This window comes from Microchirus variegatus (assembly GCF_963457635.1).
Source record: "Microchirus variegatus genome assembly, chromosome: 23".
In the NCBI taxonomy this organism is placed as follows: domain Eukaryota; kingdom Metazoa; phylum Chordata; class Actinopteri; order Pleuronectiformes; family Soleidae; genus Microchirus; species Microchirus variegatus.
Genome location: NC_139824.1, coordinates 12160503 through 12175019, shown reverse-complemented (window position 1 = coordinate 12175019; position 14517 = coordinate 12160503). Strand labels below are relative to the sequence as shown.

At 39.8% G+C, this 14517-nt stretch overlaps 1 protein-coding gene across 1 annotated transcript; it reads right to left on the bottom strand.

Moving 5' to 3' along the window:
* Nucleotides 1-3736: 3736 nt before the first annotated feature.
* Nucleotides 3737-9624, bottom strand: anp32b (acidic (leucine-rich) nuclear phosphoprotein 32 family, member B). The gene is made up of 7 exons (XM_083909421.1): nt 9028-9624; nt 6082-6231; nt 5865-5987; nt 5599-5785; nt 5325-5449; nt 5160-5226; nt 3737-4278 (listed from the first exon to the last, which is right to left on the bottom strand). Exons 1-7 carry the CDS (start codon nt 9079-9081, stop codon nt 4196-4198), a joined length of 789 nt encoding a protein of 262 aa, XP_083765547.1. The 5' UTR covers nt 9082-9624; the 3' UTR covers nt 3737-4195.
* Between the last annotated feature and the right edge of the window lie 4893 nt (nt 9625-14517).

Genomic DNA, 14517 nt, shown 5'->3' with positions numbered 1-14517 from the left:
CTAATTTTGGACATGCTATAATTCTAAATTTTTTAAATTGAATGCGTTTCTTTTCTAGCAACGCATTCTTAATAAAATGGTTTATGACCAAACTGATGATATTCCCAACAGCCTCAGGTGCTCTCCATTTAGAGTTAAGCATTTGCTATCGTTAACATGCTAATCGTTGGTTTTGTTGACAGTCCACGTTACCGCTAAACATTTAAATGAAAACAGATCATTTACGTCCTTCTGTTTAATTACAAGTCTAGACTTTAATGTGAATATTCAGAATGTCAATTTAATAATGAAAAATGAGTGTATTGCGTCATCTCTCTGAATATGTTAGCAGGCTAGCGTTAGCCTTTAGCTCAAGGGTTTTCCTGTATTTCAGTACACACTGCCTTCATTAGCATAGATTTATGGCAGTATCCTGTTTTCATACGATTTCAGCATCAATGCGAGGAAGTTTCCAAGTTTTTAGAAAAAATAACAGACTTTCCTTAAAGGTGCATTATGTAATAAATCTAAAGCAACTGGTCATAAAATCCTCCTAATATGTGACAGAGACTCAGAAATAATGTTCATATAACAAACTGAACTCACAAACAACAACAGTACAGACAAAATATTTGCATTAAAATAAATATTTTTCAGACTGCAAATCATGTTTATGTTTTGAAATCATGTTATGGCATGTGGCGCCACCTATCGCCGTCTACCAATCATTGCAGTCAGTAGAGTCTCAGCTGCTGAGCAACCACGGGTTGCCAGTTACGTCAGAAAACGAAACCTAAAAGACCTCGGTATTTTGAATTTGAATCTAGTAACCGTTTTTGGCCACATTCTTACATATGGCACCTTTAATGGTAATTTACCCCGTTGACCAACCGTAGCACTATGGGCCATCTAGATAAACAATACTACAATAATGTGTCTTTCTGGAACAAAGGATTTTTTTCATGGTTAAATTCCTTATTGATCCTTGAAAACAAATCTCAAGATCCACCGACTCTGGAGCTTTCAGTGGGAATTCATTAGTAACTGGTACATGGACCATTTGGGGGATTATTTGAGTTTACGAAAAAAAACAGAATTGCTCAACTTTTGAGCCAAAAGTCCCGTAAGTGTTTAGAATAACAATGTTTTATAGTAGCACTATATTGATTTGGAAATGAAAACTTGTGACTGTAGAAGTGAGGTAGTTCCCTCTACTCTCACTGACTTGTCTATAGGCCTGTAAATACGCATAGATTTCGCCAATATCTGCTTACACGTACACAAATGTAGTAAATAAATAAGATAAGCAGCCATATTCACTTTAAATGACTATACGTGCCCGAGGTATGTGAGGCATAATAATGATAATAATGACCATTTAAAACAAAAAAAAAGTGATGCACGTCAACTGACAAACTGGTTTTGAATGCCGTTGTGACCTCTTTGACCTCTTTGACCTCTTTGACCCCCTCTGTCAGGACAGTTCTAGCTCAGTTTCAGCTCTGGCCTGCTTTTGTGTCCTCTCTAACCGCTGCTGCTGCTGCTGACGGTGAATAAGTCTTAACACATTCGCCCTGTGAGCTGCTGCTGCTGCTGCTGCTGCTGCTGCTGCTGCTGCTGCTTTTGATTTTTGGTCAGTGGACTGGGCCGCTCGTCCACATTCACCCGTTAAGAGAACCAGATTAATCGTCTTTTCTGTCACAGAATCATCACCAGTAAAAGTGATCCAGATTGATCTCCCCCCCCCCCCCCCGTTATAAATGCTTTTTTAAAATCGGTATTACAGCTGGTGGGACGGTCAGAGAGATGTCAGTCGTACTAAAATTAGCAGTGTAAAGTTGACTATGACCCTGCGGACAGAGATATCTTAGATGGGGCTTGGTGTCGACAAAGTGTGTGGACTTGTGTACTGCATGGAAAGGGGTCTGGAAACGTAGGCCGGATTTGTATTAGAAACTTTAATTTGGCATATCTTGGCTTTCAGTTTTGACCATCGTTCCACATCAAAACAAACTTTATTTTAAAATTGTGTGAATTATCATCATAAATATTATTATTTTGACCTTTTTTTCCCCCACCACTGGCCCCCTACTGACCAAACTAGACGCTCAGTGGCCCCCAGGTCATTTGAGTTTGAGACCCCTGATTTAGGTTCAGTTGTAAATGTAACTGCAACTGACTTTAACCTGAACCAGATTCCATAAACTACAGTAACTGCCAGCTGCTGTCATACACTGGATACAAATAATCCACCTCACTGCCAACACTACCTGTTCATACCCAGTCAGTCTTCTGGTGTATCGTCACATCTTGCAATACTTCAAAATAGAGTATATTAATACTCTATGTCTAGGTATGAATACTGTTTTTTATTTTCCTTTTTCAAAAGCACTGAGTGAGTTTTAATAGTGGCTCATCCAATGCTGTGGTGCACTGATGATTGCATTTCCCTCACAGAAAACTGTCGAAAAAATTATCATTATCGTGTTCCTCTGTTATGGTTATGGCCAATACCAAGTCCTCACAATAATAACCTTTCACCAAATCAAATCAGAAAAAAAACCCACTGTCAATCTATTCCAGAGACTTCTTTTAAAGCACACACATTCCGACAGTCTGTCTCGGCATAATGGAGCAATAATGTAATGGCAGAGTCAGAGTCTGATTTATAAAAAAAAAAAGCATTTCATTGCTATAAGGTTTGTATGAGCCTCACTGTGCCTGGCTTGTATGCTTTTTCTTGTTTTTTTTTTTAAATGCAACTATTGTAAAGTTTTTAAATTGTACGTTCAATGTATTCAGTAAAAACTGAAAAAAAAAATGTCTATCCCACTTCTTTTAATATTGTTTCTATATCGTTCATATTTAAGCAGAATTTTAGCACTATTCACTATTTTGTCACATAAAAAAATCGGTTAACTGTGGAATGTTTTGCGGTGGAAATATTGTGTTGATTGTATTGCTCGTTGAGAATTTACATAGAAAAATGTCCATTATAGGTACATGTTAGGTATTATTATAGGTATTTTTATATATATGTTTATATACATATGTATATGTATGTATATATATGCATATGTACATGTGTATGTATGTATATATGTACACGTATATGTGTACATATGTGTGTACATGTGTAGGTACATATGTGTACGTATACACGTGTTTGTCCATATATGTGTATGTACATATATATGTACACATATATATGTACATATGTGTACACCTATATATGTATATGTACACGTATATATACATATACATTTACACTAATACATATTATGTATACACGTATGCATGTGTACATATATGTATGTATCTGTACATGCATATATATACACGTGTACATGTACATACATATATATATGTACACGTATCTATGTACATGTGAATGTGTATATGTACATCTATACATATAAATATACCTATAATACCTGACATGTATGTGCTTTCACATCACATCAGAGAACAGAGAGCTCAACAGCAGAAGCAAAATCAGTATAAGTGGTCATATGGGAATGATTTCATCTCTTTACATTAACTTAAGCAAAAGGCATGAAGAGAGAAAAAGCACAAAATGTTAACATTTTATTTACAAAGTTGTTTTTTTGTCATACAGAAAGTAAAAATGTAGCTACAACCATGATTTGTGCAACAGGCAGCCAATCTAAAAATCATGGCTCGCTGGTTGCACAGCTGCTATAGCAATAATTTTATTGGGGGGAAAAAAAAACAAGGGACAGAAAAAAAAATAAAAATAAAAGACGAAAAAAAAATAATAATGAGAAATAATAAACCCAACAACGAAAAATAATTCATTCAACAAAATATTAAAAGCACAGACCCAAAACTAGATACCAGTCCCAAAGTTCTCACACGGGAATACATAAGAGGGATCGACAGTGAAATTGTGGAATGCTGAGTGGTGGGCTGCCTGAGAACCTCGGAGGCCGTGGGGTGGGTGAGGTGGAGGATGTTGGGTGGCTCTCAGTTCCATTGGGGGGTAGGGGAGGAAAAAAAGGGGGGGGCAGCTCCACTCGGCCCACCCATCCGGTACAGTCTTGCCCCATTAAAAGAGCTCAGAGCCGGGGGAGGGGGGGTGAAGGGGAGTGGACATGGATTACAAAGGTGGTGAGAGTTGTAGAGGGCGGACATCTGGGTTTGTGGGGGAGGAAGGAGGGGGAAACTCGGTCGGCTTATGTTTTCAGTTTTGCTCTTAATCGTCGTCTTCGTCGTCGTCGTCCTCATCCTCGTCCTCTGGGTCTCGCTTTCTCTTCTCTCCTTTGCCAGCTTCTGCTTCTGGAGAGTGACGACATATTAATTGACAATTCAATCAGATGTCAATTAAGAATGTCAGAATATTATTATTCTTTAGATGCTCGGACAGTAAAAGAAAAGCTAAAGTAATGAGTCTGACAGAGGAAATCATATGCGATTAAAGTCATCTTAATCAATATATAGGCTAATGTGGTATTAAACATGGTGAAATGTGAAAAATATGATTGCATAATTAGAAGTAAGTTAGTATATTATGTGAGTAAAAGCATCAATAGTGTTAGACTTAAATTATTCGATTAAATAAATTAATGTTATGTATTTATTTATTTATAGAGAGGTCACATCTCTCGGTGCGTCAGAATCTCAAAACTGGTACGAACACGTAAAAAAGTCTGGGACGGAAATTAAAACTACCGTCACGATCTTGTTGTAACAACGGCTCTGATCAAACGTTATCTCGAACAACGCGTTCCAGCGCAACAGCGTTACTGCCGTGATTTAACCCGGTTAAAGTTATCTTAATGACTGCAAATTTCATGTCGCCGCTTGACTTAACCGTCTTGTCTTCACAGAAAACACGATTCTTTGACGATACAGAATCGACATCACAGATATCGTCAACATTTCAGATTCTACTTTGACGCCGCCAGGTGAGAATTTTATTTCTATTGACAAAATCCATAACACCATGAAAGCTGTACATATGCAGATAATAGTCATGCATACAAATACATGTCAATATAATGTATAGATGTTGAGGCAAAACATGGTGACAAAGTAGATAAACATCAGCAACTGCTATGAATGTCTTCCTATTTACCGCAGCCGCCTTATATATTGGTACATCCCTCGGTCAGGGCTAGTGTATAATTGCATTTTTAAGGGTATGGTACTGTACATACCGTCTTCATCTTCATCCTCCTCCTCGTCTTCGTCCTCTACTTCTCCATCCTGACCAAAGTCTTCCTCCTTGGTAAAAAAAAACACAGCGAAACAAATCAAAACAAATGCAAAGGACCTATTTGACCTCAAACTAATCCACGCAGGTCTCTTTCTGGTTCCTTTACCTCGTCTTCGTTGCTGACCTCGTCGTCGTCCTCTTCACCCTCTACCTCCTCTTCGTCTTCCTCCTCGTCCTCTTCCTCGTCAAAGTCCTCCTCCTCTCCATCCTCATCCTCTTCCTCCTCTCCTTCTGCAATACAAAAGCAAAAAGGGATGAAAGGCGGCACACGGTAAATCCCGTCAAGAGCAAATTTAGGACAAATGGAATGCTGAGGTTTGAATATGATTTTTCCATCAGCAAAACTTGAGCTAGCTGAAATAGCGAGGGCAGCGGCGTACCTTCATCGTCGTCGTCGTCTACTCCGTCCACCTCTCCGTCAGAGTCCGAAGCTTCCCTGTCCTCCATGTCGTAGCCATCCAGGTAGGTGAGCTGGGGCAGGAGCTTGAAGACGCTCTCTCTGTAGTCGTTCAGGTTTGTCACTTCACAGTTGAACAGGTCCAAACTCTTCAGGTTGTCCAGCTTTTTCTGTCGAATAAATACAGCGAAGTGATGACATGCCGTCATATATATATGGATTCTAACAGGACTGGGGAGGGGGACATACCAATGGTTCCAATGTGCTGATGTCTTTCAGTTTGTTGCCGCTCAGGTTTAGATGTGTGAGGTTGGGTAGTTTCTCTGCTAAAACATCAAGGCCACCACTGATTCTGTTGTCGCTTAACTCCAGCTGAGGAAAAGACCAGAGAGAAAAATCAATCCATCTGACCGTCTCCATCTTTTTCCCCCCCAAAGAGGTCTAAAAAGTGAAACGTTACTTTTACCTTTTTGAGTTTTCCTAGTTTCGGCAGATTGGAAACTGAGATTAAGCCGACGTTTATCAAACTGAGGAACTCCAGGTTGACAAAGTCAGCTGTGAGACCTCCAACTTTTCCTTCAAGTGATCGACAATTGTCGAGGACAAGTTCTCGTACCTGAAACGTAGAAAAGAAAAATCAAATATCTTTATTTATTGTATGCATCATGTCAAACTATCCATAATTCAGGGTCTCTGCAGGTTTCAACAAGTCAAATTTTAGACTTTTTAAGACCATAATGAATACAATTTAAGACCCATTTCAAATCCATACTGGTAAAAAAAAAAAAAAAAAGTACAAAAGACATGAAGGAAAATTGGAGCCACAAATCGTTGAACTTGCAATTTGGCTTAGCTGACACCACTAGCTTGCGCGCACAGCAAACTAGCAAGTGGTGCTCGATATATTCTCACCGGGCAACACAGGTGGCCTACTTTAGTTCCATGTTGTAGTTATTGTTGTTATCACATCCTCAAAAATAGAAACATTTCAAAGCGAGACGGAAGTTTATGCATGTTTTATATAAAAGTAACGTTAATGGATTTTTTAGACCTTTCAAAATTGTATTTAGGAGCTTTTATGAGATTTTAGGAGAATTTAAGACATTTTAAGGCCTTAAATTCAAATTTATTGGACCCCACGGATACCCTGATAATTACAATTCCCTCAAAAACGTGCAAATTTCTAAAAATACACAATATTTATTACATGGTTTATCTTGAAAAATATGGCAAACAACAAAAGAACTGTCAAAAAATATTTGAAATAGACTTTATTGTTCAGCAAAAACATTCACAAAATGTTGGTATAATGCTCTAAAAACGCACGAAAAACAAGTCCGAAGGCGGAGTTACTGGGCCAGTTAGAGCTAACACTGGTTGCGCAATACAGTGTTGGGCAGAAAGAAAGAAAAAAAACGTTGCTAAAAAAGTTGTTGTCAAACGTCAAAGAGCACGAATTCAGCGCTAAAACGGCTAAAATGAACGCTACGTCTCCGTCTAGAAAACACCCGAGGTTCTCTGTGCGCTTCGTTTCATCACCAGCTACGGTGATTTCTTTGAAACGAGGACGCCAAAGCACCGAGCTACCCGTGGCCTGCTTGATGCACTCACTAATGACAAATGCAATGATTTTTTTGTGTGAGCTAGCTCGCTACAGGCTAGCCATTGCCCCCTTTTAAACGCTGCCGTGCCGTAGAGGAGCAGCTAGAGAGCTCCGTCTGCCCGCCATTAGCCAACCCAACAGCAACGGAAAGGATTGCGAATACACCCTTAGTTCAGATGTTCTCTTTTTTTTTTCCTGTTTAACCAGCTTTCATGTGGGAAGTGTGGAATATTCCTCGTCGTCGAGCGAACGGCCAATATTGCCACTTTGGCATCGTTTTCAGGTCGATGTGGCGAAGGAAATGTATTGAGAACGGAAATTTAGCTTAAAAAACAAAAAACAAAGATGGAGACAGTTCCTTTCTCCCAGGGCTTCAAAGACGACAGAATGACAACATGGCGATCCCTGCGATACAGTATGCAGTTCTCTGAACACTTTCAATGGCGAACAGTGATGCATAGGAGATGTAATAACCGTTTTCTGCACATTAACGAAATACGTCCTCGGTGTTTGAAATTGTTTTATTTCGTGCATGGCTCGAGCGGAAACGCCGACCGTCGAGTTTTTTCACTGCCCACGCATCAAGCGCGGTGCACCGGATCTGTGTGTCATTCAAGCAGGCTGACTCGGTTCACGAAGCCGCTGGGCGACAAATAGCGATGTTTAATTACAAAAGGACGTCGAGTTACGCTTAAATTGCATTTACCGTGAGACATAACGGCTGTGTTTGACAATTGAAAGGCTTTAATTGGCACATTTTGTTGTCTTTGACCAGCGTAGCGAAGGGGGTAATATGGCGGGAACAAAAACAGTAAGTTAGGTGGCTCCCGTCTGAATGATAACAGACTCGACACACTTAATATCAAAGTGTGTACTGTTTTTAAAAACGGCGAGTATATGAAAATTAAAGCATAACTGCTGCACAGGCTGTAAATGCTATTTTAAGGAATTAACCGATGCACACTCCCTTTCAAACTTGGGGGTCGCATCATCTTAAACGTGGCTTTAAACCACCGACGATAACAAGAATACTTGCAGCACTGGTTTCGCAATAGTTCGCGTCGAAATATCAGCCAGTAAAATGGTAGCAGGGGGGTTTAAATGTTCATTGTATGGATGACTCGTTAACCAAGTGACTATTTTTTGTTGTCGCTGCTGAATCTGGCCATTTGATATTAACGTTAGCGTGCTCGGCGCACAAATGTTCAGACATGATCGGCGTTGCTTCGTTGCACAAACTCGATTTCGGGCACACGATGCCTTTCTTATCAAAGTTGTAAAGTGTATATATATGTATATTTAAAATCAACGAGCCCCCGTTTGAGCAATTGTGCTAGCAGCAAACATGGCTTCCAAGGTCTGTGTAAAATATATCGCTGTGTGAAAACCAGACGCGGCGCAGGGTGCAAATACTCCAAAATAAATATTAAGTTTACTAATGCTGCTACGGCGGTACAGTCGATCTAAATGCTGTGTGCACCGCTGAGCAAGGAGGCTGCGAAACGGTTAAAGCACTGCAATAATGCCAGCAAGCTGGTGGGGAATCGCCGTTTCAAAGTAACGATTGAATGTAGCTTTTCTCGTCCCCTCTCGTCCATATACGCCCATTCCAGGCACAATGTACAGGCTTAAAAGCGTGTTGTGTTGAGTGTTTTCCGCCCGATTATGAAGGAGAAACACAACCTAAAGCCCATGTGGTCACCATTACGTTAGCCACACAGGTCACTCGCAAAGCAGAAAAAGTAGCAATGCTAGCTAGCAAGAGGCTAGCCCGAAAACTAAGGGCTGGTTTTAAAAAGCACGACTCACATCAGACGGTGTCCTGTTTCTTAGCTCCAAGTGGATCCTCTTGTTCATGTCCATCTCGCCCTGCGAAAGTTCAACTTTTTCTCTCCTGGGTTTTGACGGGATCTTCAGTCCAAAGGCAGAGAGATGCCCCTAATGGAGGGAGAATATAGGACTGTATAATGAACTGAGCCAAACGCTAAGTTAGTCGGAGAGAGGAGACAACCATGGAGGGAAACGGGACTGAAACAAAATATATGCTCAACAGCGCCATCAGCGTCCAGAAACGCCCATCGCCTTCAGAGAGCCATTGCAGTCACCTAACGTGACGACGCTGCCCCCGAAACAGTGCTGTGGTGCAATTTCTTTTCTGTAAAGAAACTACTGTACTAGGTTACAAGAGGCTTTTGTCCGTAAATTGAGGAATGCAGAACACATTATATCCAAAAAAAAATAAAAATATTTAACCAATTTATAATAGATATTGAAAAGAAGTAGTCGATCACAGAGTATAATAATTCAATCAACTTTCATTGATCAAACGCCCTCCTTTGATATATATTTATATATAATGGTATTCTGCTCTTCATGCATATTCCGCCTATGTTTGATAAACATCCATCACTCCTGTTTTGAGTCTTACTCAAACAGGAGACTCAATATCCTTTGTTTTATTATAGTCTATTGATTGTAATAACTGTGAAAATGTACTCCAATAAACCACATGATGGCACAGTCTATGTTGTACTATGTTGTCGATTCACAGGCAGCGACTACTACTTCTTGTATATTTTTTTTTCCCCCACGCCACCACCGTTTGGACACATTGCTCAGAGGGGTATATTTGGTTTGCAGTAAAGAGATCATTGTGAATGCATGTGGTAGGGTTGGGTACCCCCCCCCCCCCTCAATCCCCAACCCCCAACCCCCCTTTACTTCCTGAGACACCAGATCCCTCAAGGAGAACTTTACTGAGTATGGACTGTTTTGGTCAGTTTTTCCCCCTCAATACTAATATGAACCAGCAACCACACTCTGCACAGTTGTCATACTGTGAATATCCTGCAAGTTAGTAATGTAATAGACCAACAGCAGACATAGATATATATTAAAAAAATTGTTTCTATTATAGGAAATAATAGTGTAGATCAGATATATTCACTGTCAAGGGCACACTATCAAAATACCCCACATTTGGCCTTGTGTGTGCTCTACACTATACTATAATATATATTTCACATTATGTACAAACCGTTATAAATACTAGGCTCTAGTAGTTCAGGAAAAACACCAGAAGATGGCGCTGTTATCTCTACTTTCCATGTGCACCAGCAGGGGTGTGTGTGTGTGTGTGTGTGTGTGTGTGTGTGTGTGTGTGAGAAAGAAAGTTGTCGTTTGCAAAGATGTGCACACGGTGTACCATTTCTTAACTGTGTGCAGCAAGTCATTATCTTAGAGTTGTTGTTTTTATGCATATTGCATTTTTTTCTAACACTAACCTCTGTACGCCAAAGAGTTAAAACATAAAAAACTCAAAATCAAAATTATCCAAATTTGGAAATCCCATTTTTTGCTATCCAGGATCAGGTAATCTGTCTTACTTTTAAGTCGGTTTTTTAGAGCAACATTAGATTGGATCACCCTGATCCAGCTACACAGTTTTCAAGATGACCAAATCCGGATTACCAGCTATGTAAAGAACAGGTAGAAGAGCCATCATTGGGTCACTTTTACGTGTTTATTTTGAGACGAAACGCTAAACATAAACATCCACTTCCATTCATAATTTCTTTCATGACCCTTTTACGATGCACCTGAGCGTGTTGAAGAACCAGACCAGTCAGAATGACGGACTGACTGGACGTGTAGTTAGGGATGCAATTGTTCTAAATTATTTTTGACAGTTTAAAAATCAAAAAGTTATTGAAATCTGTTTGGGGGGATTATTTCATGGGGACATGATCATTTTTAGTTTTACTTTACTATACTGAAAGGCTTAATTGGTATAGCCTATGTCACTTGATCACAAACAAGTCAAGTGCAAAATATAAATAAAAGTATATACACTAATTTTTTGGATCAAAGTTATCCAAATTCTACTGAAAAGTTTTGAATACCACAAACTGATGGTTTGATCCATTTCCAAACTATAATTGGATTACATGATCCAATTTCAGAATCCCATTTTCCAGATTTGATCCAATCCTATAACCAAAAATCCAATCAGATTACCTTTGAACAACTGGCCCCCTGTTATTATTATTATTATGATATTATATATATTATTATTAGTAGTAGAAGTTATTTCTGCACAGAAGCAAGTATATTTACAACAACAGGGTGACACTCCAACGTTTCCCGCTGCAGTGTTCGGGAGGCAATAAGCAGCCGAGTGTTATTTACTCTGCTGGACAGCTTCGCTCGCTGAGTGGCTCAAATACACACATCAGAGCTCAATGTGCTGTGAGAAGATTGAGAGCACGCCCCAACCGAGCAGCTCTCCATCTGTGAGATAAGACGGGTATGCCCCTCCGACTGAAGCTGAAGACAGGATTTTATATCTTGGTATTCAGCCATCAAATGTGTACAGAGTTTGACATATTCTTTACTAGAAAGACACATTCTGTGTGTTGGTTGTTATTGTTGCACGGTATTTGTGCAGAAAGCAACACTTTGTGGGCTTTGGAATTCAACCTTATCACACACGGAGCTCTGTTTATAGTAATATTTGTCAGTCTAAAAATGAAATAATTGACCGACTCAGTCAAAGTAAATTTGCCTCCAACACAGAAACATAAGTTTTATTATGCAGATTTTTCTTTTTTGTTACTTTAACATTTTTAAACATTTGAAGTTTTCCACTGCCCAACACAACTTGCTCCACTCTTCTTATTTTCCTTCCTCTGTTGTGCCAACTCCTCCAGCTTTACAAATACGATAAGGCCAAAGCTGCAACCACTCTTCCCACACGGCGGTAATGGTTAACCAGATAATTCATTTAGGGGTGGGAATAGAAAACAGTCAGAAGTTATTCTGACTTCTTTGCTTGTGCTTTTTTTTTGCGCGCCCTTCAATGAGCCAAATTCATTCATAGTTGGACTAAGAATGGACGACACATTGCAACAAGAGAAGCAAGAGGCGGATTTTCAGAATCCAAATGAGGACCAAGGTAACATTTGCAACGTCTGCTGTGTTTTTTTGTGTGTGTGAATGAGCGGTGTCTTTAGGTCAACTCAGACAAAGACATATTTACATTGTACAACTGAAATGCAAATGTGTCTTTGTTATTCGTTTTAAAGCCAAATGTGTAATATTTGTGTCAGTGACTTGTTTACGTGTAGCTGTAAGATGTCTTTATATCCTCAGTCGCCTACGTTAGTCAGTCGTGCATATCAACCACAACCCTTTGAGTGTCTTTGAGTTAAATGCTGCATTTGTTTCCTTCCTTCGTTTGAAAGGTGGGATCCGCCGCCGATTACGAGACCGGGATCTTCTCAGGAAGAGGAAGGCTGAAGCAGAACAGAAGGAAACTAACCAGTGGGTTTTGGGGTAAATTTATGGAAAAACTCATGCTTTATGCTCATCTTTTTTAGACACAGATGTTTCATTAGCATTATTAAAGCCGATGAGCTTAATTATTATTATAATGTACTTTGCAGAACAGTTAATAAACGTAGCTTTAGTTTAGTTTATCACTCCTCTTGTTGATATTGAATATAGAGCAAACCAAAGGTTGCTCTGGTGTTTCTGTTGACGCCCCAGAGCCAGGTCAAGGACTTTGTACTATTAGCTTTGCAGAAGTACGTTTTTTTTTTTGTTGGCCTTGATGACAACTGTTGTGCTCTTCCAGGGTGGAGAGCCAGAGGAAAAGATCAAGGGGCGATGAGAAGAGTGGCACAAAAAAGAGAGGGAGGCCCAGGAAGACTGAGCCCACAGCGAAGACGCTGCCTGTCATCCAGGGAGAGTCGACGCTCGCTCAGGAATCACCTGCAGCAGTGGTGATGGTGGCGGTGCCCGAACCTGTGGTGACCGAACCTGTGGGGATCATCTCAGAACAAACACCAGGATCCCTGACCCCGTTACTCGTTGCTGAAAGTGGTGACAAACTGGAATTGCAGCCACAGTCTGCTCCTGCTGCCCCTGCTTCTACACCCGTTTTTGGATCCGTCCAAATTGCTGACCTTGCTCCTTTTCTGACTCCTCCAGCGCCACCTAACCAGACTCCAGCTCCTGTTTCCCTCTCAGCTCCTGCTCCTGCTCCACCTCCTGCTCTTGATGTTCCTGATGCAGCTGCATTTCCTGTCCAAAATCCAGCTCCAGATCCAGTTCTGTCCCAAGCCTCTATCCCAGCTGCTGCTGCTGCTGCTGCTTCTCCCCAAGTAGATACCCTCTACACAGAGCCACGAGAGAGGGATGCATTTGACCAGGTCCTGATTGAGGATGTGGGACCAGACGAGGAGGAAGACCTCATTCCACTGCAAGACAAATCAGCTGTTGAAGGTACGTATAACTAGTGTGGGAGCACAACAACGCATGCACTCATTTGAAACCTTGAATAATCATCAACTGCATACTGTCTAATTTTATTTCTTATTTTTATTTTAGATCTGACAGAGATTCCATTGCTCAACGTACCTGAACAAAACAAAATCTTCTCAATTCCATCTTTGTCCACTCAACCTCCCCCGCAAGAATATTTCCCAAGGAATTCAGTCTAATTTGTGAAAACCTGTTTTTCTAATGCCACCTCATAGCGCTGTCAGTTTGTGTCTGAGTAAACGTAAAACGTATGCATTGCTTCGTTGAAAAAAAAAATAATGTACGTATTCTGTTTGCTTATTTATTCTTTGTTTGTGCTTTACTACAAAGTTCACAAGTTGCATTTTGTACTTTAAAAGTGAATAAGTCAATGTTAATGATGTGCTTTTAATTGTGGATCAATTTGAATTTGAATTGTGTCAAAGTTGTTGTTTTTTTTCGACCAAATAAAATACACTGCTTACATAATCTGACTATGGTCATTATTATGAGTAAATGTAACAAATATGTAAACATTTGATTTATCAGTTTATTGGGTGATTTCCCACACAGAGATTAGCGCTTTAACAGGAATTATAAGGAGGAATTCCACCCAGTGGACACAGATATGGACCAATTTTGCTCTTGATAAATGTAAACACATTAACATTTTTCTGTTCTCTTCAGCCAAATAAGAAAAGTATAGTACATATTTGGTTCATTAATGCAATTTGTGCCTTATTTTCTAAGGCACAAATATCTGTCAATGTTGCATCTGACTGTTTTTGTTGTTGTTGTTGTTTTACCCGATCCTTTATTTCAGTAAAGTAACAATTCACAGTGTAAAGATAATTACATTAAAAAAGTAATTCCTATAATCAGTTAATTAAAAAGTACTATCAGTACAACTAACACTAGTATTTTCTGTAGAGTATACTCCTAAGTGCTCATCATGCAGCAGGGTGAACCATTTTACTGTAACATTAATTGTAACAT